At 53.2% G+C, this 24,286-nt stretch overlaps 2 protein-coding genes and 1 long non-coding RNA gene across 9 annotated transcripts in view; 1 reads left to right on the forward strand and 2 right to left on the reverse strand.

Annotated features, from left to right (window-relative positions):
• The first annotated feature begins 4,222 nt into the window (after positions 1–4,222).
• FUZ (fuzzy planar cell polarity protein) lies at positions 4,223–17,400 on the forward strand. 6 transcript variants are annotated; one of them, XM_049093455.1, is made up of 11 exons: positions 4,228–4,575; positions 4,838–4,959; positions 5,244–5,328; positions 5,443–5,511; positions 5,709–5,813; positions 6,596–6,793; positions 6,918–7,013; positions 7,329–7,435; positions 7,515–7,579; positions 7,655–7,729; positions 7,938–8,315. In XM_049093455.1, the coding sequence occupies exons 1-11, from the start codon at positions 4,465–4,467 to the stop codon at positions 8,024–8,026; spliced, it is 1,122 nt and encodes a 373-aa protein (XP_048949412.1). In that variant the 5' UTR covers positions 4,228–4,464; the 3' UTR covers positions 8,027–8,315. The 6 variants fall into 6 exon arrangements, with proteins under 6 accessions (XP_035567339.1, XP_048949412.1, XP_035567341.1 ...); XM_035711445.2 differs by lacking the exon at positions 7,938–8,315 and adding an exon at positions 8,571–9,054 and having other exon boundaries at positions 4,232–4,575; XM_035711450.2 differs by lacking the exon at positions 7,938–8,315 and adding an exon at positions 8,571–9,054 and having other exon boundaries at positions 4,485–4,619.
• LOC125752446 (uncharacterized) lies at positions 7,867–8,572 on the reverse strand. Its single transcript, XR_007401957.1, has 2 exons — positions 8,307–8,572; positions 7,867–8,127 (listed from the first exon to the last, which is right to left on the reverse strand). It is a non-coding gene; the product is annotated as an uncharacterized LOC125752446 (long non-coding RNA).
• The window catches only part of AP2A1 (adaptor related protein complex 2 subunit alpha 1), a 32,464-nt gene continuing 17,010 nt past the window's right edge, over positions 8,833–24,286 (reverse strand). Inside the window, exons 5-24 of one of the 2 annotated variants that reach the window (XM_049093444.1) lie at positions 20,881–21,010; positions 20,335–20,436; positions 18,773–18,881; positions 15,389–15,539; positions 14,925–15,093; positions 14,656–14,793; positions 14,240–14,422; positions 13,686–13,783; positions 13,218–13,449; positions 12,952–13,119; positions 12,707–12,870; positions 12,342–12,407; positions 11,945–12,001; positions 11,755–11,837; positions 11,545–11,635; positions 10,353–10,475; positions 10,123–10,239; positions 9,952–10,021; positions 9,590–9,724; positions 8,833–9,272 (exon numbers count right to left, since the gene is read on the reverse strand). In XM_049093444.1, coding sequence (XP_048949401.1) covers positions 9,195–9,272; positions 9,590–9,724; positions 9,952–10,021; positions 10,123–10,239; positions 10,353–10,475; positions 11,545–11,635; positions 11,755–11,837; positions 11,945–12,001; positions 12,342–12,407; positions 12,707–12,870; positions 12,952–13,119; positions 13,218–13,449; positions 13,686–13,783; positions 14,240–14,422; positions 14,656–14,793; positions 14,925–15,093; positions 15,389–15,539; positions 18,773–18,881; positions 20,335–20,436; positions 20,881–21,010 — 2,464 coding nt within the window. In that variant the 3' untranslated portion in view covers positions 8,833–9,194. The remainder of the gene's footprint in view (positions 9,273–9,589; positions 9,725–9,951; positions 10,022–10,122; positions 10,240–10,352; positions 10,476–11,544; positions 11,636–11,754; positions 11,838–11,944; positions 12,002–12,341; positions 12,408–12,706; positions 12,871–12,951; positions 13,120–13,217; positions 13,450–13,685; positions 13,784–14,239; positions 14,423–14,655; positions 14,794–14,924; positions 15,094–15,388; positions 15,540–18,772; positions 18,882–20,334; positions 20,437–20,880; positions 21,011–24,286) is intronic. The other variant, XM_049093445.1, reaches the window with a different exon arrangement.

The following is a 24,286-nucleotide window of genomic DNA, read 5'->3' on the forward strand; positions in this document are numbered from 1 at the left end:
GCACAGGGAAGGGGCTGCATTGGCATTACAGAACCTGAATGTAGCTGTGAATTGGAAAACCGAGTCTTTTTCTCCAGCTAAGCAAGAGCATCCCAGGGCAGTTGAACTCGTTCCAGGTTGGTAACATTCCTGAGAATTTGCAAAAGTAGAAGTCAGTACTCCTTATAGAACTCCGGTCAATAGCAGGTAATGAGTTCAGATCAAAGACCACCACCGCAGAAGCAAGGACTATAAGTTAGAGTCCACAGAAAGAACAGTTAACAGATGTGACATCCCCACCTCCAGGACTTTAGGTCCTGCAATGGTTGGGTTCATAATGTACCATAATGTGCAAAATGTTGAGAGAAATAAAGGACATTATCTAAGTTATCTTTTGCTGTGTAACAAATTACCTCAAAGCTTAGTGGCCTAAGGAGTACCTGGGTGGCTCAGTTGGTTAAGGGTCTGCCTTCAGCTCAGGTCATGATCTCAGGGTCCTGGGATCGAGCCCTACATTGGGCTCTCTGCTCAGCAGGGAAACTGCTTCTCCCTCTGCCTCCTCCCCCTTACTCATGCTCTGTCTCTCTCAAATAAATAAATACAATAAAAAAAAAAAAACACCGTAGTGGCTTAAAACAACACTAATTATTTCAGAGTTTCTATAGATCAGGAATCCAATTCTGATTTCACTGGCTCGTATGTTTGAGTCTCTCACTGGCTTCGATCAAAGCATCAGGCAGCCCTGTAATCATCTCAAGGCAGAACTGGAGAAGGATCTGCTTCTGTACTCTTGTAATCATTAGGAGGATTCAGTTCTTCATGGGCTGTAGGCCAGGGACTGTCCTCAATTCCAAGGACCACCCCTTTGGGTGCATCACAACATAGCATTGGCTATATCAGAACAAGCAAGACAGTACCGACAGAAGAGAAAATGCAAGCAAGATGGAAGTCATAATATTTATAACTTAATCTCAGAAGTGACATCCCACTGCTTCCGATAAATTCCATTGTTAAAAGCAAGCTACAGGTCCCATGCACACACCCGGAAAGAGAAAAGATACTGAGTAGCTGGAGGTGGAGATCACTGGGAATCATTTTAGAAGCAGCTTGCCACTAACACAATCATAAAGATCAGCCCATTATCAAGAAAATATGGAGAAAGAGTAGGCAGATTTGGGAGAAATTTTATATAATTGTTGGGGAAAAAAAACCCAACTCAATGGGAAACTTATTTATTTATTTACTTATTAATTATTTTATTTATTTATTCATTAGATACACAGAGAGAGGCAGAGACACAGGCAGAGAGAGAAGCAGGCTCCTTGTAGGCAGCCTGATCTGGGGCTCAATCCCAGGACTCCAGGACCACACCCTGGGCCAAATGCAGGCACTAAACTGCTGAGCCACCCAGCGATCCCCTTGACCTTCCAGATCTATGCTGACTCCAGGTGGTTAGTGTCAGAAATGAATTGACTTGTAAGACATCCACTTGGTGTCCACAGAGAACTGGAGAATTGCTTGATATGGAAACCCCACACATTTGGTGTCAGAAGTGTGGTAAAGAAAGAAACAACTTTCCAGTAGGATGTACTTTAAGAAGGAGGCAAATTTAAAATTATGTTGAAAGGATGGTCTGAGAGGCAAGAAGGAAATGGGAGAGAAATGAATCATAAATACTTATGTAATTACAAATAAACACTGCATAAAATAAGAAAAATATTCAATGAAAGCATAAAAAAGTCATGAATGCAACATCTAATTGGTTATCTGGATGAAGTTTTACAGAGGTAAGCTGCTATATGCTCTTTGTATTATTTGAGAGAGTGCTTAAGATCTTGTTTAACTTTTTGCTAAATTAAACGTGTATGGTAAAATTTCAAGGGTAACCAATAAAAATAAAAGAGATGTGTTACAGTGTATATATTAGAAACCATGGGATCCCTGGGTGGCACAGTGGTTTGGCGCCTGCCTTTGGCCCAGGGTGCGATCTTGGAGACCCGGGATCGAATCCCACGTCGGGCTCCCGGTGCATGGAGCCTGCTTCTCCCTCTGCCTGTGTCTCTGCCCCTTTCTCTCTCTCTCTCTGTGTGACTATCATAAATAAATAAAGAAAAAAATATTTAAAAAATAGAAACGAGGGATCCCTGGGTGGCGCAGCGGTTTGGCGCCTGCCTTTGGCCCAGGGCGCGATCCTGGAGACCCGGGATCGAATCCCACATCGGGCTCCCAGTGCATGGAGCCTGCTTCTCCCTCTGCCTGTGTCTCTGCCTCTCTCTCTCTGTGACTATCATAAATTAAAAAAATAAAAATAAAAAAATAAAAAATAAAAAAATAGAAACCAGAAGAGCGAGGAAAAAATGGTTTGAGGAAATGAATAATAATCCAGAAAAAGATAGGAAAGCAGAAAAAAAAAAAAAAACATGAAACAGGCAGGACAGTAATAAAAAAAAAAGACAGTTGAAACACATCCAAATATCTCAGTAGTCATCATAATAAATATAAATGTACCAAAGAAAAACTCATAGAACCCAGAAAGAAATTAATATTTTACTTTTTTTTTTTTTTTTTTAATTTACGATAGTCACAGAGAGAGAGAGAGAGAGAGGCAGAGACACAGGCAGAGGGAGAAGCAGGCTCCATGCACCGGGAGCCCGATGTGGGATTCGATCCCGGGTCTCCAGGATCGCGCCCTGGGCCAAAGGCAGGCGCCAAACCGCTGCGCCACCCAGGGATCCCTATTTTACTTCATTTAAAAAATATTTATTTATTTGAGAGAGAGAGAGATTGCTTGTGCGGAGTGAGGCAGAGGAAGAGAGAGAACCTCAAGCAGGCTTCACACTGAACCCAGAGCCCCACAGGGGACTGTATCCCACAACACTGAGATCACCACCCAAGCTGAAATCAAGAGTCAGATGCCCAATCAATTGAACCACCCAGGCACCCTTGCCTCATTTTTTTTTTTTTAAGTAATCTCTACACCCAATATGGTGCTCAAACTCACGATCCCAAAATCAAGAGCTGTATGCTCCTCCGACTGAGCCAGCTACGCACTTCCATACTTAATTCACTATGTTATGTATATTTTATTCCTCTAAAAGTTGATGCAATTTAGTGTGTAGATAAATGTCTTAATATTATGAGCTATTAGAAATCAAATTTAGAGGGGTGCCTGGGTTGCTCAGTCTATCAAGCATCTGACTCTGGATTTTGGCTCAGATCATCATCTCCTTGATCTCAAGGAAATCAAGTCCCTTGTCCGGCTCTGGGCTCAGCAGGGACTCTGTTTGGGATTCTTTCCCTCTGCTGTGCTCTCTAAAATAAATAAATCAATATTTAAAAAAAAATCAAGTCTACAATGCAGGCAAAATATGTCTGAAAGGAAGTGTTTTTTAACACTACTATATATTTTGCAAATACATTTGGGTGAATGGAGGCTACTGTTCTCACAAAAGAGAAAAGTTCTAGCTGATTAAAATTGTAACTAAATGAAATTTTACTTTATCAGTTTAAACGCACAGAGGAAAGAAGCTAACGTATGTCAATCCAGGATCAGCTAAATTGATTTTGTTACATCCATAACGTTGATTATAAAAAGATATTTTTTTTTAAACGACGTCTCTTTATATGGTCTTATGAGAAAAAGTTTGAAGGCAACGTTGTCACAGTGAACATATTTGCCAAATTTGTGAATACTGGGTATTAAACTGTCAACTTTTTGTTTCGGGAAAGGACTTGGGGGAGGAGCATTTTCACGTTCGGCATGCTGCACCAACATGTATAAATTTACTGCAGAAATACTCTTATTTTTATGGTTCTGGAAAATAAAGCATTTCATCTTTCTTTTTCCTAATAACAAAAACAACCATCTCTTTTGGTGGTTACTAGGCAACGTTGGCCGGACCAAACCATCCGCAAGGGTGAAGGGGGAGACGGTATTTCTCTCGGTTTTGCTGGCGAGTCGACAGGCGGCCATCTTTGAACCGGGAACGGCTCTTACAGTCTGAGACGGAATGTGGTCGCTAGGCAACGCCTCGGCGCCGCCACCATCTTTGGAGCACAGCTATTTATAAATTTAGAAAGTGAGATATCCTAGCCTACCTGATGCTTGCTAGACAACGCCTTGGCGCTGTCACTACCTTAAAACCGGGCTTTTCATTCTCCTTTTTAAATAAATGGAATCAAACCATTTCAAAGAGAAATTACGAAAGTCTACAAGAACTACGGGCGCCATCTTTGTTAGGGGCATTTGACTTCCGGTTGAAGAGGAAGAGAACCTAACAGCTTGGGGGAGGTGCTAGAATAAAGACCTAGGGATGGTTTGAGTTGGATGAAGAAGGCGGGAAGTCCACTTCTCTTCCAATCAGCTCCCCATCTCGCCCTTTGGCAGCTTGGGACGGCCGACCGGTAGCCCGACTTAGTGTGACTACGGTCATGCCCCAAAGTGGTCACTGACTGCCCCCACGAGGGGACTGGAGGGGGTTCCAGATGGGCGAAGAAGGGACGGAGGGCACCGTGCATCTACTTTGCCTCGCGGCCTCCAGCGGAGTCCCCTTGTTCTGCAGAAGCAGCCGCGGCGGCGCCCCCGCCCGCCAGCAGGTGGGGCCCTAGATGCCTGGATCTCCAAAATAGAAGGCGGCTAGGCACGTCCTCTCTGGGTCTTCAAGGGAGTAGGGTCTGGAGAAGTTTCAGAGTTGAGTTTAGAGAGTCAAGGGTGCAATGAATGGACTAATAATCCTGGTTCCCAGAAGAGGTGGGGCCAGGGGATCCGGAAAGAGGAGGGGGCGGGGGCCCTGGACACTTGGGTCTCAAGGTGGAGGGGATTGGGGGCTCCTGTCTGATGTCCCCAACCTTTCCCCAGCTCCCGTTCTCTGTCATCGGTTCTCTCAATGGAGTCCACATGTTTGGGCAGAATCTCGAGGTGCAGCTGAGTTCTGCAAGGACGGAGGACACCACCGTGGTGTGGAAAAGCTTCCATGACAGGTCTCCAAGCGGTATCTCTGGGGGCAGGGACAGGGCCTGGGCCACGGCCCCTGTTGAGCCCCTAGCCCTACCAGCTCTCCAAGGCCAGCTGTGTACTTCACTGTGGAATCTTCCACAAGCCAGTTACCCTCTCTGACCCCTGAGTTTCTCTGTATGAGAAGCAGGTTGTGCTGGCTGGCACAGGATGGAGCTAGCATCCAGGAGCAAAGGCAGACTCTGCTCTCCTCATGGCCCTGTTTCCTTGGCCTGGACTCATTCTTCCTTCTCACCTTCCTTTCTCACAGCATCACCCTCATTGTTCTGTCATCTGAGGAGGGCACCTCGGAGCTGAGGCTGGAGAGACTACTCCAGATGGTGTTTGGGGCCATGGTGAGACTCCCCAGGCCTCTTCCCCAAACCCAGAAATCTGAGCTCTCAGGAAGGTCCTCCCTCACATCAGGAGTCCAGATCCCCAGCCCCTCCTCTCTTATTTGGTTCTTCTAGGTTCTTCTTGTAGGACTTGAAGAACTAACCAATATCCGCAACGTAGAGAGACTGAAGAAGGAGTTGAGGGTGAGGCTGCTGGACAGGAGCATGGAAGTTAGGATTCCAGATCACTGACATTTGGAACTACAGATCCCAGCAGCCCCTGGGGCAGCCTGGTCTTTTGACCCTAGAACCGGGCTCAGCAGGGCTAGTTTTCTGAAGGGGAGGCAGCAGATCTGGGGTCCACCTGGGTCCTAAGCTCATCCCTCCTTCCCCCCTGCCAGGCCAGTTACCGCCTCATTGACAGTTTCCTGGGGGACTCGGAGCTCATTGGGGATCTGACCCAGTGTGTGGACTGCGTGGTTCCTCCAGAGGGGTCTCTTCTGCAGGTACTGAGGATGCACTGGGAACCCTTAAACCTGTCACTGTGGCCCTGGCTCAGTCCTCATCCTCTTACCCCTGGACCGTTGCCTCAACCTTTTCTCATCCTTTTGGCTTCTGTTCTAACCCCCACTTGGCCTAAGAGGGGTTTTTCTACACAAAGAGCTTACCCCACCACCTCTCCCCAGCTCACAGCCATCCCATGGCTTCCATCACTCCCAGGACAAGCTCCCGATGCCTCAGCCTCGTGTTTGAGGACCTGTGGAATCTGAAACCCACCAATGTGCTCACCCTGACATCTGCTAACTCCACAATCCACCTTCCCCCAGCTGCCTCAGGGGTCCCCCCGATCCCAACAGCTTCCCAACTTCCTTGCTTTGGCACATGCTGTTCCTTTTGCTGGTGAATTTCCATCTGTGCTTCCTTAAATGTGGTTCTATTTGATTCCCCTGGCATGCAGGCCTCCCATGGTGTGACTAGGTGCAGGTGATTTGACCTCTCCAAGCAGGAGAAGGTGGCTGATTGCACCTTCTTGAGACATAGTAGGATTCAATACACCACACCTGTGTCTGTTGTGATTTTCTGCTTCAGTACCACGTGTCATGTTAGGGAGCAGCCACCCTACTGTTTAATTTAGTGTGACTTGGGGATTGTACTTGCATGTGAAAGTGAAGGAGGGTGAGGCACATGAGCATGCCACTAGGCAAGCTCTGAATTGTATGTGGGTCTCTTCACACTCCTCGCCCACCTGCGAAGTCATTCCCGCCCCTGCTCATGTCTCCTCACCCAGGAAGCCCTCGCTGGGTTCACCGAAGCGGTGGGCACGGCCTTTGGCTGCCTGGTCGTGTCGGGCCGGGTGGTGGCAGCAACAGAGAGCTGGTGGCGGCTGGGGACGCCGGAGGCTGTGTTGCTCCCCTGGCTGGTGGGGTCCCTGCCACCTCAGGCCGCTCGCGACTACCCGGTGTACCTGCCGCACGGGAGTCCCACGGTGAGTTGGGGGGCGGGGCGTCGGGGACAGGTGGGACGCGAGGAGGCGGGGCTCCAGTGGGAGGGGCGGGGCTCCGGTGGGGAGGGGCGGAGCTGCGGCCACCCCTTGCGGCTCCCCGCTTCAGGTCCCGCACCGGCTTCTGACCCTGACGCTGCTGCCGGGCCTGGAGCTGTGTCTGCTCTGCGGGCCGCGCCCTCCCCTCAGCCAGCTGGATCCACAGGTCAGTCTGCGCCATGTCCCCGCTTTTCCCCTCTAACGCCCTTGGCCCGCCAGTCCACCCCCTCTCCCCCCACCTTGCCCTGCAGGCGCCATCTGCTCTGGGCCCACCCCTCGCCGGCCCCGCCCCTCCAGTAGGCCCCACCTCCTTGGACCCGGTTCCATTCCCGTTCCCGTCTGCGTTCTCGAATCCCGTTCCTCCGGGCTTGGCCCTTTCCTTGGTCCTCTCTGCTCCCCTATCTTCGTGGGCCCCTCCTCTCCCTGGCCACGCCCCTTCCCTAGTACCCGCCCCTGCCCTCACCCACCCGCCTGGCCTCAGCTTCTGGACCGCTGGTGGCAGCCAGTGCTAGACCTGCTGCGGGCCTGCGTGCCGCTGGGACCCCGAACGCTGCCCGCTGGCTTCCCCCTGCACGTGGACATCCTCGGGTAGGGCTCGGACGGGGGCGTGGGTTGGGGGGGCCTCATCCCCTCTGCCCTGGCCATGACCCCACCTCCTTTGTCACAGGCTACTGCTTCTCCACCTGGAACTGAAACGTTGCCTCTTCACGGTGGAACCTTCTGGGGATCAAGGTGACTGAGGAGGACGAGGCTGGGAGGGGCTTGTGCCCAGGAGGGGCTATCTGTCACCCTCTTTTTCCGGTCCAGAGCCTTCTCCTGAGCAGCGTCGGCGCCTCCTGCGCTCTTTCTACACCTTGGTCACCGCCACGCACTTTCCACCAGGTCAGCGGCAGATAGTGTGCCCTCTTTGCACATGTTAGGACTGAGTCTCAGATCACACAGGGAGGACGGGGCATCCACACTGATGCAGAGGGCAGGGAGGTCCCAGCCTAGAAACGCACAATCTACTGGGCAATGCCTAACAGTTAACCCTGGGATTTAATCTCTCGCCAAGTGCTTATATACATAATGACTCACTTCATCATCATAGGTCAGGTGAGGGATGGCTCGCTATATCATCATTCTGATACTACAGATGAAGAAACTGAGGCTCACTTAGTAAGCAGCAGGGAGCCATGATTCACAGTCAGCCTGGTTCTCATGTCCACACTCCATTGTACTGCTGCAAGTATAGACTTTGCCAACAATATGCCCCTCAGGGTGAAGGTGTTCCACAGAGCCTAGATTAGGAAGGAAAAGTGGTCTTAGAACCCCCAAGGCCCTAGGGAGACGAAGGAAGGGACAGGACTGGCCCCTCCTGGGTTTGTGACTCCACCTCCCCCACCTGCCTCCCCATGTAAAGTGGGAGGGTTCCAAGGGCTGTGCCTGGAGCCCAGTGCCTGCCACCTGGTCAGCATACCTGCGTGTCTGTGATCTGTATTGCTAAGCAGATTGTTCAGGGCTGCACACAGCATCCCCAGGAAAGTGGAGGACGGGGGCTGGCTGGGAAGAAGGGGGAGAAGGTCCAGGTCTTTCTTCACGCAACTGCCAGCCAGCTGGAGCCATGAGGCCTTCACCCATGAGGACTCAAGACTTAGGCTCAAGTGTGGTGTTGCTCCTGCAGGCTGGCATTCTAGTTTTCTGGGCCCACTGGTCACCTTGGCCCTTCCTGTCCTTCCTCCAGAGCCGGGGGCACCAGAGGAGAAGGTGGAGGATGCAGTCCAGAGGACCCAGGTGCCAAGAGCCTGCTACCTGGTGTCCGGGCCCGAGGAGCCCGGCACGGGATGGCGGCTGGTGGCTCTGCAGTTGGGGCCACGGCGGTTGCTGCTGCTGCTATCTCCCCAAAGTCCTACCCATGGGCTGCGGGGCTTGGCCACCCACACTCTGCATGCCCTCACCCCACTCCTCTGACCCCTGGGTGTGAGCCTTTAACACAGACACAGCTATTAGCATCTCTCTGTTTATTCGCTCACAATAATACACAGCCCCTGGACGGGGAGAGGGCAGGAGGGGCTACGATGGGGTGGGGTGGGAGGGGAGGAGGCGCCCACTTCCCTGGCCCCTCTCCCCTCTGTGCTTAAGGGGGAAAGGGAGGGAGGGGTCTCCCCCTTACCCCCCAGAATGTAAACAGCAGCAGATGAACAAAAATAAAAATACAAAAGGCCGGAGGAAGGTCCCAGGCATCCCCCCACCCCTGGGGTCTTCCCTGTCACCAGTGGAGGTCCCCTCGCTGCCCCATCCACCAAAGCTGCCTCAGTCCTAGGGGCTGCCCGGCACCGGCCACATCCCCGGGGGCAGAGTCCAGGGCTCAGAACTGCTGGGCCAGCAGCTCACACAGGTGACGAGAGACAGGTTCCTTGCTGGTGCGCAGGGTCAGCCGGTACATCTGGGTGGAGGACAGGGCAGTGGGGACTCAGGGAGGAGGCAGAGGGGACAGAGAACCCAGGGGAGGAGGACACAAGAGAGATTGAAGAGGAAAAAAAGGGCCAAAGGATAAAAGTGATGGAAGGGAGAGGAGGCAGGAATAAAAGCAAAAAGTGGGGGGGGGGGGGGGAGGAAACTCAGAAGAGTGGAAAGGAAATGGAGTGGCAGACAGTAGACAGAGGACACAGGGACACAGCACAGGGATGTGATTAAAAAAGAGCACAGTGAGGCAAGGGGTTACTTGTCAGCCTCAGGGCCACCTCCTAGACCACCACTCACCTGAGCCTGGGCATTGGGCTCCAGCCGGAGCAGACAGCCCACCTGCAGGGCTTTAGTCTGGATGATTCCAGCCCCCACGAAGTTCTCAGGGTTGGGGTCCACATTGTCCAGGAGAGCAGAGCCAAACCCCAGGAGCTGGGGAAGAAGGGCAGCCGTCAGAGGGGGCCAGATCTGGTAGCCACCAGGCAGTGGCAAACCAGCTCCCCAAAACCCTTGCGAGTGGGAACTGTACTACACCACTTTACAGATGGGGGAAACCGGATGGAAAAGTGGGGTCCCCTCCCCAAAGACCAGTTAGGGAGAGGCAGGACTGGGGTGTGAGTCCAGGGGCCCCTCTCCTGTCTCGCTTAGTGGTCACTCACTTTGGCCTTAGTGACTTCTGCATCCATGGGGTGGTTGGCTTTGAAGATTTTCTGCGCCTCCTGTTGGGGGCTGGGGGTGGGGAAGGTTCGGGTCAGTACTGGGGAGCCCCCTGCAGCCCTGCCCCTGTTGCAGCTCCGCCCCCATTGCGGCCCCGCCCCCCTGCTGCTCACAGGCTCAGCTGCTTCCAACGCTGGAAAAAGTCCTGGGCTGCCATTTCTGTGGGCTGGAAGAACTTGTTGATGGTCACCGGGAGCTTCAGGGTGAGGGACTGGGGGGCGCCCCCATACCTGGCAGGGGGCCAAGAAGGCTCCATCAGACCCCCGCCCCGCCTCCAGGAGACCTCCGCGGCTCAGCCGCTGGGCACTACCCCAGCACCACTCACCTGCCCCGCCCCACTCACCGGAAGCGCACGGACAGGAGCGGGGGCGTCAAGAAGTCCCGCAGACACTCGATGTTGAGCACCTGCTGTACCTGCGCCCCGCCGTCCACCTGTGCGGCCACACGCTTGGTCTGCACCGCTAGCTGTGCCCGCCGGGGGTCAAGGAAGCCAGGAAGAGGCCGTGAACCTCCAATGGTTCCAAACCTTCCCCACAGCCCCAGCCTGCAGGCCTCTGAGGGGCCGGCCCTGCCGTCCCCGGCACAGCCTACAAGGCCCAAACTCAAGTGAGCCCTCTGGCCACCCACTGGGTCCTACTCCGGCCTTCCACCATGGGCTCTGTGACCTCCATTGGGGCACACGTCAGCGTACTAAGGCAGAAGCCTTCTGAGGCCCTGATGGCTGGCTTGAGTTAGAATCCTAAATCTTACCACCTTAGTGACTACAGGCAAGCTACTTGACCTCAGCCCCATCTTGTTCGTGTGTCTGGCATGGTCAGGCCACCAAAAATGGCAGCAGCAGTATCACCTCTACCATCAGGTTTGCAAGGATGGGGTCTTATGCATCTCTGCCCCTGCCCCCCACCATTCCCAGTGCAGAGCTGAGCCTGTGGGAGCCTCTGGAAATGCTGACAACTGAATGAAGCTAAGAGCTGAAAAAGTCCTCAAAGCTTTGGACCCTAGCTGCTGTCATTTCATGGGCATGAAAACCACTATCAGAGAAAGGATAAAGGACTGACACCTTCCTTTATGCCAGCCACCCTTCTAGAGTTTTCCAACCACACTGACCTTCAAAAACAACACTATGAGAAGGAAGAGGGTCTATACTTCAGATAGGAAGGCTCAAAGAGGCAAAGTGACTGGTTCAGATCACACAGAAGACCCTGATCAGCAAGCACCAAGACCGCCAGGCCTGGCTCTTGAGTGTGGGAGGTACTCGAATCGGGGGTATGGAGCCCAATAGAGGATGAGGTCAGGGCATGGAAGGGGCCTTACAGGGAAAAACTGAGGCACACTTATCCCATCACTTCACTGTCCTCAGGCTGTCCTGGGCGGGGAGAGGTCCACCCCTGTATCAAGTAACCATATGCTCAGGATCTCAAGTAAGAAGACTGACCAGGGCTCAGGACCTGGGTCCATCTGCTTCCCAGTGGCCAGGAAGGCAGACCTGGAAGGACCGGGGGAGGGGAAGGGGGCTGGGCCAGGCCGGGAGGATATGAGTCTGGAGGTCTCCAGGGTGGACGACAGTGGGTGAGAAGTTCTGGAACTGCACCGATGTCTTGTTGCCATAGAAGAGATACATGCGGCCTGCGGAGGGCGGGGAGAGGCAGGGCTCAGTTTGAGTTCCTTCAATCTCCTCTCCAGATACCACCCAAGCCCCAGTGTCCTGGAAACCCCATCCCCACACCACCCCCTTCTGGACGCACCTAAGTTCTGCCGGAACTCCGACTTGACTCCGATCTGCAACAGCTGGTTCTCAAACAAGACCCCATTGTTCTTGCAAACGAACCTGGGTGAGGGTGGTGGGGAAGCTCAGGATGCCAGGGGGCCTGTCTAGGCCCCACTCTGTGCTCCCCACCTGTCCCCATTCCTTCCCTGATCTTTCCCATGACTCACTTATTCAGCAGCTCATCAGCTTCTGGGATGGGTGGCCCAATGTCGTCAGGACCTGGGCTGCAGGTGGGGAAAGCAAATGAGATGGGAACAAGTTGGGGGCTAGAGAAGACCCGGAGCTAAAAGTGGGAGACAGTAACCCCTCAAAGGACAGAACCCCGGAATGCATATACCCAGATTCCCCCAAAGAACACCAGAAGCAGGCTGGCGATTGCCTCTAAAGGGATTAGGATGCTGGTGTGTGCTGCCACCCCTGCCCCCTGTCAGAGAACCCCAACTTTGATTCCCCTCCAAATCCTTGCCTCTGCAGCTCATCAGGACCCCCTTGATAAGAGCTTGAAGCCCCCTAACCCTCCCTGGGGACACAAATCTGCCCCCCAACCCTGAGGCCACCCCTTACTCAGCAGCTGGAGCTGGGTCAGCCAGCAAAGCCATGGGGCTCTCAGGGGCAGGCGGCTCCAGCTCGCTGGGCCATCCAATCCCAGAGCAGACAAGAGAAGACAGGCGTGGCAGGCAGCCAATCCCAGAGAGGCAGCAGAGGGCCGGAGAAAGAGAAAGAGGGAAGAGGGAAAGAGAGAAGGAAGAGCAGGCTGAGACATGGTGATGGGGAAGGACGACACAGGGTGGCTAGGGTCAGCCAAGAGTCCAGAGTGGCCAGAGGGAAAGAGGAGGCCAGGGGAAGTGGCAGCCACGGCGACAGAGGCACAGGGACAGGGAGGGGGTGGGGGCTGTGAGGGGACAGCCCAGGGCCCAGGCAGGTGGTACCTGAGGAAGGCCTCCTCGGGGGTGGGCCCCAAGCTGGGTTGGGCAGCTGGGCCATCGGAGAAGACGTCCACCAGGAGGTTCCCTGCACCCGAGGTCGCTGGGGGTGCGGCTGGGGGAGGGGCTGCCCGCAGCCCCAGGAGGTCAGCGGAGGGTGAGGGCGTCGACTGCAGGAAGGTGCAGGTAGAAGTGAGAAAGGAGTAGTGGCCAGCGGACCCAGTCCCATGGGCCTAGCCCTGGGGACTCACCACAGTGCTAGGGGTGGGCTCTACGCCCCCATTGATGTCATTGCTGCTGGGGTCCCTCCGGCTGTCATCCAGGGCGCTGCCGGCCCCAGGCCCCTTCTTGCGTTTCAACTTGGCCAGGATGGACGACTCTCGCTCCGGGAAGGGCGGCATCTCCTCCAGCACTGTGGCCTGCGTGGGCAGAGGGCAAGCGTGGGTCAGGGACAGCCCCATGGCAGAGGAGAGGGCAATCAAGGCACAGGGGTGGAGGAAGGGCCCGTGGTTCTGACCAGGACATCGGTGCTGGCCACCGAGCTGAGCGTGAGATACTCGACAGCGCGCTGCTGCAGCTCCACGTCGGCGTTGCGCAGCTGGGAGCCGGCGCGCAGCACGCCCTGGATGGTGGCCTTGGTCTCCGGGAAGAGGTTGATGAACTTGATGTAGGTGGACAGCAGCAGAGCCCGGGTGGCCACACTGCACAGGTGGAACTTGGAGTGCAGCAGGGAGAACTGCACTGGGGGGCTGTGCAGGGGGGCAGGGGGGCATCAGCAGGTGGCTCCCCTGCCTCCTCCTGGAGTGCCCCTCCCCCACTAAGAGGCCATGCAGGGCAGTGGCCTTTGTGATACACTGTCCCAGAGGCTCCTGGGAGCTGGTTTCTCCTGCAGTCACATGGTTGTGTGAGAAGCCAAGAGGATCCCTGGGAGCCCCATCACCACCGGCCCTGGACCCCTCAGAAGTACACATATTCACCCTCTCACCTGGAGCGGGGGTCCCCCGCAATCAGATTCCCAAACTCCCCGAGGATGTAGCCGCCAACCTTCACCATGTTTTCGTGGCAGGCTGGGGCCTGGAGCGCCTGGAGGCAGGACAGGACGGGTGAGGATAACAGGAGCAACATGTCCTGACTTAGGACTGCTCAGGGGTGCCAGGAGCAGGGCGAGGCCCTCAACGCCCATTAACTTGCCGAACACTCACGATGCTATGATGTGGCAGGGATAATAGATGGGGGAAACTGAGGCCCAGATCGGTTAAGTGACTGGCTCCTGCTCACAAAGTGGTAAAATCAGGTGCCACCTGGCCCCCTTTAATGGGGCAGAGGGAGTAGGAAACTGCCAAACCTGGGGATTGGTGCTGCCCCAAGGCCCACTAACCCTCACAGTGGCCTGTGCAGGCCCGGCCCCCAGGTCCCTTGGTGGGGGCTGCTCTGAGGACAAGGGAGGAGGATGGTGACCACGGGTGGCTGGCCCCACAACCTCAGCTGTCCTTACTCTGCCTCACTGCCCTACTATGGGGGTGAGGTGGGGGTGCTGACCTCAAAGACGGTCTTGGCAGCATAGCCCTGGACGTCATCACGGTTGGTGACGATCTGTAGCACACGGTACCATACCTCCTCACTCACGTAGTCACCCGCAATGCGGATGAGGTTAAGGATAGTATCCACGTACCAGCTGTAGTCTACTGCATACTTCTCAGCCAGGATGGCCACCTTCAGGACCTGCCAGCCAGGGAGGGAGGACAGGTGTGAGTGTGTGCACACACACGTCATAGTGTGGAATAATCAAGTCTGGGCTCACCACTGTTCCCATCTGGAAACCCCAGCCCCCCCTCCCTCAGACCCAGGAGTCTAGGTCCCAAGACCCTCCACCCTCAGACCCAGGGGTCCAGGCCCCCAGCTCCCTCCTCCTGCAGATACAAGAGTCCAAGTGCCCAGCTCCTCCCAGAACTTACAATCTCTTCACGGATGGCATAGTCAGCTGTCTCCAGGTACCTAAGCATTTCTGACACGATTTGCTTGGCATTGCTCCGGTCACACATGGCATAGAGGAGGTCAGCCGCCCGCTGTCGCACGCTGACATCCCGCTCCGTCTGAGGGAGGAGAGCAGGTGGGGTATGTTCTAGGCTCTGCACTGGCCTCTGAGCCCTGCACCTCTCTGAGGGAGCAGATATACAGGCCAATGTACAGGGGCTGGCCTGGGGCAGGCTCCGACGTGCAGTACCTTGAGGGCGTTGATGACAGTGTCAATGTGGGTCTTGACCGCCTCATGGGAGAACTCGGAGCTGGCCAGCGTGCACATGCTCTCCAGGGCCAGGTAGCGCAGGTTGGTCTCCCGGTGCTGCAGGAACTGGCCCAGCTGGTTACAGGCTCGCACCAGGAGGTTGGGCTCACTGCCGGCAAGAACCAGAGAAGGGGGCTGTGAGCAGGGCCTCCTCCAGGACCCTCAGGATCCGGCTCTTAACTCTGGCCCTCCTCCTGGTCATAACTGCTCCTGGTGACCCAGACATCTGGGCTGTTGAGCCCAAATGAAGAGAGTCAGGAATTCTGCTTTCCAGAAGGGGTCCAGCCCCAATCTGGTGAGCTAACAGTGTACAGCTCATTGCCCTCCCACCTAGAAGTCACAATTCCCAGACCCAATCTCCTAGGATGCAGGAGTCCAGGTCCCCAGCAGCCCCAGGCAGGCACCTGTCATAGTGGATGATGAGGCTGATGGTCTCAAAGAGGATAGCGTTCTTGGCGTTGGAGTGCTGGACCTTCTTGGACTTGGGGGGCTCCTGGGCTTTGTTGAGCACGGTCTCCAGACACTCCACCAGCCGCCCCTTCACAGCAGCATCCTCTGGAGAAATGGAGGGCATGTCCCGGGATGAGCTCTCTGTAGGCCCTGCCCATCGGCTGGACAGGGGGCCACCCCATGGCTCTCATCTTCCACAGGAAGGGTGCGGGCTGGGATCTCTGCTCCTTCAAACTCACCCTTGGTCTCCAGGTGATCAGGGAAGATACCGCTCCAGACCTCGATGGTTGCCCTGCTCTGCGCTGACTCCCACCCCTGTGAGTTTCCCAGTCTGCAACACTGATACCCTTTAGGTTTCTCATAGAGCAAAGAAACCTTTCCCAGAGATGCTGTGAAACCGAGGTCTCCTCGAGGAGCCATCTGAGTGCCTGAGACAGACACACACACACCAACCGGAGCTGACACAAATCCCAACAACTGCCATTCTGTGGAATGCAAGGTCACACCATGTGCATAGGGAAAAATGTTGCACGCAAATATATCAGGTAGCTCTCGGGGTACAGGAAACAGGCAGCTCTGAGCCAAATCCAGAATGTGGGATACCCTTACAACGCAAAACTCTTCTGGTTTCTTCAAAAACAGGTAGTAGGGGTTGGGAGGGCTATTCCAGACCCCCCAAAAGAGACAAAGACATAATAAGATCTAAGTTGTGGTTCTCGATTGTACTGTATTTTGTTCAAGCCATTCAAATAAAGCTGTGGACAATGGGGGTGGTTTGAATGGTGCCTGGACAGCAAATGCTGCTGTGAAGTGATCCTGATTCTTCTCAGGTGTGACAAGGGGCACTGTGGTTTTGCATAGCATTCTTGGTCTCCTGAAATGCATGCAGACGTATTTTTGAGTGGGGGCATTATGATGTCTGCAATTTCTGTCAAGTAAGGGAGCAAGTAAGTGTATGTTTGAGAGAGCAAGCCAACAAGGGCACAAAGAGCAGCATTAACTGTCTCCATTGGGTCTCTGGGCCTCTCTCATTATGCTATTCTTGCAAGTGATCTTTATGTTTGAAATTTTTCATAATAAAAAGTTGGGGTGAAAGTCAATGTCACAGAATAAAGAGGCAATCCTTCTAGATTAAGGCAGGAATTTATGGGAAATAATTAAATTCAACATTTGTTTCTTTTACTTCTTCTTCTTTTTAAAATTTTTATTTTTAAGTAATCTCTATGCCCAATGTGGGGATCAAACTTATGACCCTGAGGTCAAGAGCAGTATGCTCCACTGACTGAGCCAGCCAGGCCTCCTTCAATACTTGTATCTTAAGGGGTGCCTGGGTGACTCAGTTGATCGGGCATCCGATTCTTTTTTTTTTTTCGGGCATCCGATTCTTGATTTCAGCTCAGGTCATGATCTCAGGGTTGTGAGATAGAGACCCACATCCGGCTCCACACTCAGCAGGGAGTCTTTCTTTCTCTCTCTCCCCCTGTTCCTTCCCTGCACGTTCTCTGTCTCTCTCTAAAATAGGTAAACAAATCTTTTTAAAAATTAAAAAAAAAAAAACCCACTTCCATCCTGATTGGATCCTATTTTGAACACTGTATGTCGGAGATAATTAAGAAAATCCACAGTGGGTCGAGACCACTGGGGAGCTGTTGTTAGCTCTTCAAGTGTGTCCACAGAATTGCTGCTGTGAAAAAAAATGCCTATAGTTTTTAGAAATGTGCCACAAAATATAAGATAAAACCATCATGATGTCTCTGATTTCTAAACACTTTAGGAAGGGACGCCTGGGTGGCTCAGCAGTTAAGTGTCTGCCTTCAGGTCGGGGCATGATCCTGGGGTCTCAGGATCGAGTCCCGCATCGGGCTCCCTGCAGGGAGCCTGCTTCTCCCTCTGCCTATGTCTCTGCCTCTCTCTCTCTCTCTGTGTCTCTAATGAATAAATAAAATCTTAAAAAAAAAAAAAAAAACACCACTTCAGGAAAAAAAGAGCAAAGTAAGAGCACGTGTGCACAACAAAATGTGAAGTCTAGATGGTGGGTACTCTACCTGTCTGTACATTGGAAAAATTTTTCATAATAACAGTATCAGAGAAATTTCTTGTAGATAAATTGGGGATGGCCTCTCTTCCCCGGCACCATTTGCTTGGGGCCATGGCTACAATTCCTATAACGCAGAGGGTGAGAGGAAGTGAGGTGCCTGCTCTGGGCACACCCCAAAAGATGAGGCAGGGCTCCTGGGATGCAAGTGAGCTTAGAGATCTGCCTGAGGCTTGAGCTCTTCCTTACAGGATGAGAAAGGAGCCAAGAGGGGGAACAAGGCTTCCCTAAGGCCATGTAACAAAATTCAACACTGGCTTTCACAGTCTGGAAGGGGCCTCTGGTGTCACCTCCATTATTATAGTTGACTGGCATATGCCTGCACACTCTGGTATGTTTGCACACACAGACGTGTGGACACACACAGACTTGCACACCTGATCATGCATTCACAGATATACACATGTGTGCACACACATGCTCGTGCACATCTGGCTGTAAAGACTCAGGGCCACACAGCAGTCCCTGGCTACAGCGGATGCTCAGTACCCTGGGTGAACCAAAGGGAACGAGCTTATCAATCACCTGCTGCATGCTGACCACATAGCATGGGGTCCCTCAAAATTGCTCTGTGAGGTCAGGGGAGCTGAGGAAATGGGAGCTCAGGGTGAGCCATGGCCTATATGGTAGAGGTCCAAAGGACTTGGAGCCAGATGGTGGCGTCAGTCTCTGCCTCTTAAGTCACTGCCTGGGCCTAGAAGGGTAAGGTCTCCTCTCCAAGCCTCAGCCTCCCTGTTTTCATATTGCAGGGATGACTCCCCCTCACCAGTTCTGTTGGGAGGGCACAGACACCCCTGGCGTGTGACCTGGCTCACACGAGGCTCATCATCCACACCATGGCTATGGCCTTGAGCAACAAGGTCACAAAAATGTCTAACAGACTTATGCTAATTCAAACAGCACCTCCTGGAATTGCCTAGAATCACCCCTCCATCTGCTGGGTGACCCTGGCCAAGGACCTCCCCTCCCCCAGCCTTAGTTTTGTCACCTACAAAATAGGTGTGACAAAAGCCCCTATGTTACAGGGCTAGATCACAAGCACAAGCATGTCTTCACAGGGATCCTGGCCCCACAGCAGGGGAGCAACAAAACACAAGTGACCTATTTGATTCTTTGAGCTGCCCTCCCCCATACCTACAGCCTCACAGAAATCCTGACAGACCCCAGGCCCTGGCCCCCGCTGTCCCACCACCAGATCAGAGGCCCCAGGTCCCAACCCAGATGGGCTCAGCGGCAGTGGTACCTGGCGGTGGGTAGCACTGTAGCAGCCGCAGGAGCTTCACTGAGAGCCAGGGTGCTGGGACAAAGTAGTAGGTGTAGTCCTGCAGGTCGGTGGAGGCCGAGGACACAATCTGGGGACGGAACAGGGGGTGAGGCATGGACAGGGAAGGGCATGGCACAGGGGCAGGGCAGAGCAACACTATCTTCCCAAGGGGGTGCAGAAATATGAGGCCCAGGGAGGGGAGTGAGGAAGCCTGGGGCACAGTGAGTGACCTAAGCCAAGGCTCGCTGGCTTTTCCAGTAATGCTGCTGTCCAGTAGGAAGTCTGCCAATCTGATCCCCTCTAGTGAGCCCCCTAATCCAAACAGTAGCCTCACAGTGATCTGGGTTCCTCCAGTTATCATAGATCACACCAGTTCACTGTGGACTTGTGTCCTTGTCGCTGTGCCCCAGGACTGGAAGCAGCTCAGGGGCAAGAACCAGCTCTGCCTCTTTTCTAGATTCTAGGCCTAAGACAAGATCAGACGTAAGAAAGGCTCAGGGAAGATGTGGGAAAATTAGTAAAAGAGTGTGGGACTTTCTCTCCTTATGGCAAACTCTTGCTCAGCCTGGGAAATCCCTCTTCCAGGAATCATCCCCACCCTGCCCTGTGCCACGGCCATGATAACACATATGTGCCCTGCCTCCAGTGTCACTGTCTGGGTCTCCCAGACCAGCCTGGCATACGGGAGTATTCAGGGGTATGGTGAATGGATGACAAAGCGATCAAATGAGCTGGTATGTTTGTTCTCTTGGCCTGAGAATCCAGGCCTCTTCTTACTTGCCTAGGAAATGTTTATATTCACTCTAAGTGTCAATTTAGGGGATCACCTTTCCCAGGAATCCTTCCTAGACTTCCAGGCTGGTTAAAGTGCCTCTTTTCAGGTCTATAATGCCCTATACTACTTCCATGACAGCACAGATCACCCCTTTTAGGAAAATCTGGGATGGTCTGCCTGCCTTGCAACATCCCCACCCCCCTTCCCCTCCCGCCAACAGGACAGAGCGCTCCAGTAGAGCTTGGGTCTGACTCATCTGTGTCCCCAGAGCCTGGCACACAGGCGGCCTCAGGCCATGTTCCCAAGACAGGGGTGAAGGTGGTAAGAGGAGCAGAAGGAAGGAGAGGAAAGGAGACATATGAGAAAGAGGGTCAGGAGAAACAGCAGGGAAAGTAGGAAGAGGCATGAGATAGTGGGGCAAAAGGGAGGATATTAGAAGAGCCACTCTCACCTCCTGGGCACTCACAATACTCAGGCCCATACTAATGTTATATAGACTGACTCACAGCAGCTACACTGTGAGATGGGCACTGGTACTGTCTCCCATTGAACAGACGGGGTAAGTGAAGCCCAGAAAGGTAAAGCCACTTGTCCAGGGCCACACAGCCAGGAAGTGGCTGAACCAGCATGAACCTAGCTCAGAGGCTGAGTTTGTAACCACTGTGCTGGGCTGCCTCTCTGGGAGAGTGAGGGGACCAGGGAGGTGCTCCAGGGAACAGAGATGGCCAGGCCGGCCTCCTGCAGCCCACGACGGGACCACACCCACCCGGCTCAGGCGGGACACTGCCAGGGAGATGCATGTCTTGAAGTCATCTGGGTTCTTCTTGCAGAGGCAGGTGATGAGGCTGACAGCTGCCGTGACCACACCCTGCCGAGGCAGATAAGCGGCAAGTCAGGGCTACCGGGCTGGGGGTCAGCCTGGGGACAAGGGTCCAGGCTGTAGACCTGAAAGCAGAGACTCAAGGGCTGAGTGGGTGATGGGTGATGGGGACACTGGGCAGGATCCCTGGGCAGTCAGGGGCAGGTGGGTATCAGGGATGGATATGGGGGTTTCTGGACACTTGCGGGGACTTAGTCACTTGTCCTTAGTGACAAGTACTAAGGACACTAGACCAAGATCTCTATGTGCCTGAGTAGAGGCAGGGACAGAGGCAGGGGTGGGCCCTGGGCATCCAGGTGGGAATCAGGGCAGGGGTGGACAGTCCCTGGGATTTTCCATGGGTGTCCGGTGGAAGGATCTGTGGGTGAATTACTGGGGGTGGCTCTGGAAGCCAGCAGCCTGGGGTCTCCAGGTGCCAGGCAGGGGGCTCACCATGTGCTGGTCGTTGAGCAGGTGCACCACACGGGCCGTCCACTCGCCCATGGGCACTAGGTCAGGTGAGGCCTTGTACAGCCGTAGCAGGCACAGGGCCGCGCTCTGTTTCACACTGTCCATGCTGTCCCTATGGTGACACGATTGGGTAGGAGGATGGTTAGTGCGACCCCAGCCCCACACAGATCTCCCCTCCTCTCCTGGTCCTCCTCAGGAAGGGTAGCCAGCAGCAGTTGGGCAGAGCCAGGTGGACCAGAGATCCAATCTGGTGCTGCCCTTCTCACCCACCAAGCCTCAGTTTTTTTATCTGCAAAATGGGTTCCATCTCAGTCACCTTGGGGGCCACCGGCAGAACAATGCAAAATGTCAAGCCTGGCTGTGCTCCTTCATTCCTTTACCAAACACTTACTTTGTGCCCACTGGGAGGCTCAGAGGTGAACACACTGGTCCAAGTGACTGTCCTCACAGAGCTTACTTTCTAGCCAGGCAGTCAGTATCCTAGCGCACACACCAGATACTGTCTGGTTTCAGTGCTATGGCACCAATGAGTGCCAGGTACAAGGAGCGCTGGGAATGCTATTTGGCAAAAAGGCCTCTCTAATAAGGCAGGTGAGTGGAGAACTGGGTTTAATGAGCAAAATCAGAAAATCTCTGTACTGCACAACCCAGGGAGAGGGCACAGCCTGTGTGGAGGACCTGGGGCAGTCACGGGCCTATGTGTGGCTGCAGTGAGTGAGTGAGCAATGCGGGGGGAAAGGTGGGGAAATCGGATGGAAGGACAATGAGCCAGACCATGCAAGGCATCAAGAACCATGGTAATGACCCTGCTTTTACCTAGGGGGACATGAAGCTGCTGCAGGTGACAAGCAGGGCAGCAGCAAAATCGAGGGGAAAGCGGTAAAAGCACCACCCAGAGCCCTTTTGCTCTGACCCAGGCACCCTGTGTGACTAACTCATTCATCTCCTCTTTTGGGCAAACTGAGGAACTAGGGTCAGACATGCATGCCTGAGGTCCTGACTGATGGAGTGCAGTTCCAAGGGAAGCTGCTGACCCTCACTGATGGGTGGTATTATGATGCTGAGACTGTTTTCGGACTCTTTACCTCAGGAGGAATTAGGGAATGAATAAAGGACACTGTGGACGAGAAGCTGGCACAGACTCAAGCACAGAGGGGGCATGCAGGGATGTCCTGACAGCCCAGGCTCTGGTCTCAAAGTCAAGGGTTTCCTAGACAGGACCCAACCAAAGCCTGAGCAAAAGACACAGAGGAAGTCCCATGAGGGATGACCCGCACAAGTCAAAGGCCAGGTGAAAAGACATTTCACCAGATGTGCAAGAGAAAACAAGAATTGCAGCGACAAGGCAGCTCTGATTCCTCCTGCCAGCCAGGCAGATGCATGCATGTTGGCCAGGCCAGGAATACAGTAGCCCTCATGCAGTCACGGGAACAGGCCCTCAGAAGAGGAGTGGGGCCACCCCTGGTCAGCATGCTACTGGGAGCTATGCAGAACATGCCCAGTGATTCTGCTCCTGGACACCCACCCTGAGGTGGACACATGTGCATGTCCAAGGTGACGGCTCCAGAATGTTCGCTGACCGATGGTCATTAACTTAAAACCCAAACCAGTGGAATGGTCTCTTCACAGCTCACATGTCATGTGCACTGACCCCGAGCCATGCTCTGTTCTAGGTATTTCTCCAACCCTTGTGGGAGGTGACCTGTACCATCACCTCCAGCTATGTGTAAGGGAACTTCCACCCACACACTGAATGGAGGAATAGGAGTTATTTATCACCTTGGGTAATTTAAACAGAGACTATATGACTATTTTGGTAAAGCTTAAAATTATGTAATGCAGGAGTGCCTGGGTGGCTCAGTCAGTTAAACATTGGTCTTCATTCAGTTCAGGTCATGATCTTGGGGTCCTGGGAAAAGCCCCGCACTGGGCTCCAAGCTCAGTGGGGAGTCTGCTTGAGATTCTCCTTCTCCCTCTTCTCCTCCCCCTGCTCAAGTTCTGTCAATAAATAAATGAAATTAAAAAACAACAACTATGTAACACAGGTGCGTATGCCCAGGTATCAAAGGACAAGGAGGTACAATGGAAATAATGACCATCGAATGCGGGGCACAGGGAGGGAGAAGAAGATGGAGAGGATATGAGGGGTGTGAAGGGGGGAAATTGAACTGTTTCCCTTCTTTAAAAAAAAAAAAAAAAAGCTGTCATACCATAATGACCCAGAAATTCTACACCCAGGTATCTACCCATGAGAACTAAAAACAAACTTCACACAATGTATTTGTACATTATTCAAAGGAGTCAGAGGGAAACTTTTTGATGAATGGATAAATAAAATGCGGTCCCTCCAGGCAGTAGAATATTATTATTGGGCCATAAAAAGGAAATAAGTATAGCTGCATACAATATGGAGGAATCCCGAAAACGTTACGCCAAGCGAAAAAAAAGCCAGACAGAAAAGGCCACGTATCACATGCTCCCATTTATCTGAAATGTCCAGAATAGGCAAATCCAACGAAACAGAAAGCAGATTAGTGGCTGTCTGGAGTTAGGGGGAAAGGCAATGGGAAGTGAGCTGCTAATGAGTATGGGGCTTCTTTTTGGGGTGATTGGAATGTTCTGGAATTAGTGGCAGTAGCTGCACAATACCGTGAATGTACTAAAGACCACTGTATTTTACACTGTTAACTGTTAAAACTTGGAATTTTATCTTAATTAAAAAAAAAACAAAAAACAAAAACCTGCCTAAAAAAACATATTCCTCTGTGCCCCAGTCACCGTCAAGGCCAAGTTTTGGGTGTCGAGAGGATAGCCAAGCACTGAGATAAGCCCAGCCTGGCCCCCACTCTGGCAAAGCATTCGTTCCTTGGTGTGAAACTGGAATATCACCTCTGCTCAGATGAGTCTGTCACACTGGCTGTTTCCTTGGCCCTCACAAGCACCAAGTTCTGCCTGCTTGGGATGGCCGGCAATTTTGCCACAACTGATCACTCCGTCCTCTGGGTAAGTTTCTTCGAGTTCTGAGCCATTGCCCTTTCTACACTTTCCTCCCATTTCCCTGGCCACAGACCTCGACACACTGGGCCACCACCAAGTGACCTTAGGTCACTTCTCACATTCCCCGAGGGACTTTATCTGGCTACAACTTTAATCACCGTCCATCCTGCGCTGTCCCCTACGGTGGCCTCAACCACATGTGACTACTGGACACAGGAGGTGGGGCCAATTGAAACTGGTGTGTGTACATTACCCTCACATGTGGTGAGGAAGTAAACCACTACATGGATAATTTTCATGTCGATCCAGTATCCAAATGAAAATACTTTAGATGGACCAGGTTAAATTAAAATAATAAAATAAGTTTCATCCGCTTGTTTTTACTTTGTCT

Source organism: Canis lupus, chromosome 1 (genome assembly GCF_003254725.2).
Source record: "Canis lupus dingo isolate Sandy chromosome 1, ASM325472v2, whole genome shotgun sequence".
NCBI classification, from domain to species: Eukaryota; Metazoa; Chordata; class Mammalia; order Carnivora; family Canidae; genus Canis; species Canis lupus.

What these genes read in the sequence shown, in the direction of transcription:
- FUZ (XM_035711445.2), top strand. Translation starts at nt 4,465, where the DNA reads ATGGGCGAAGAAGGGACGGAGGGCACCGTGCATCTACTTTGCCTCGCG. An exon ending in AGATGGTGTTTGGGGCCATG is followed by an intron (nt 5,329 to 5,442) that starts GTGAGACTCCCC and finishes TGGTTCTTCTAG; the next exon opens with GTTCTTCTTGTAGGACTTGA. An exon ending in TGCCGCACGGGAGTCCCACG is followed by an intron (nt 6,794 to 6,917) that starts GTGAGTTGGGGG and finishes TCCCCGCTTCAG; the next exon opens with GTCCCGCACCGGCTTCTGAC.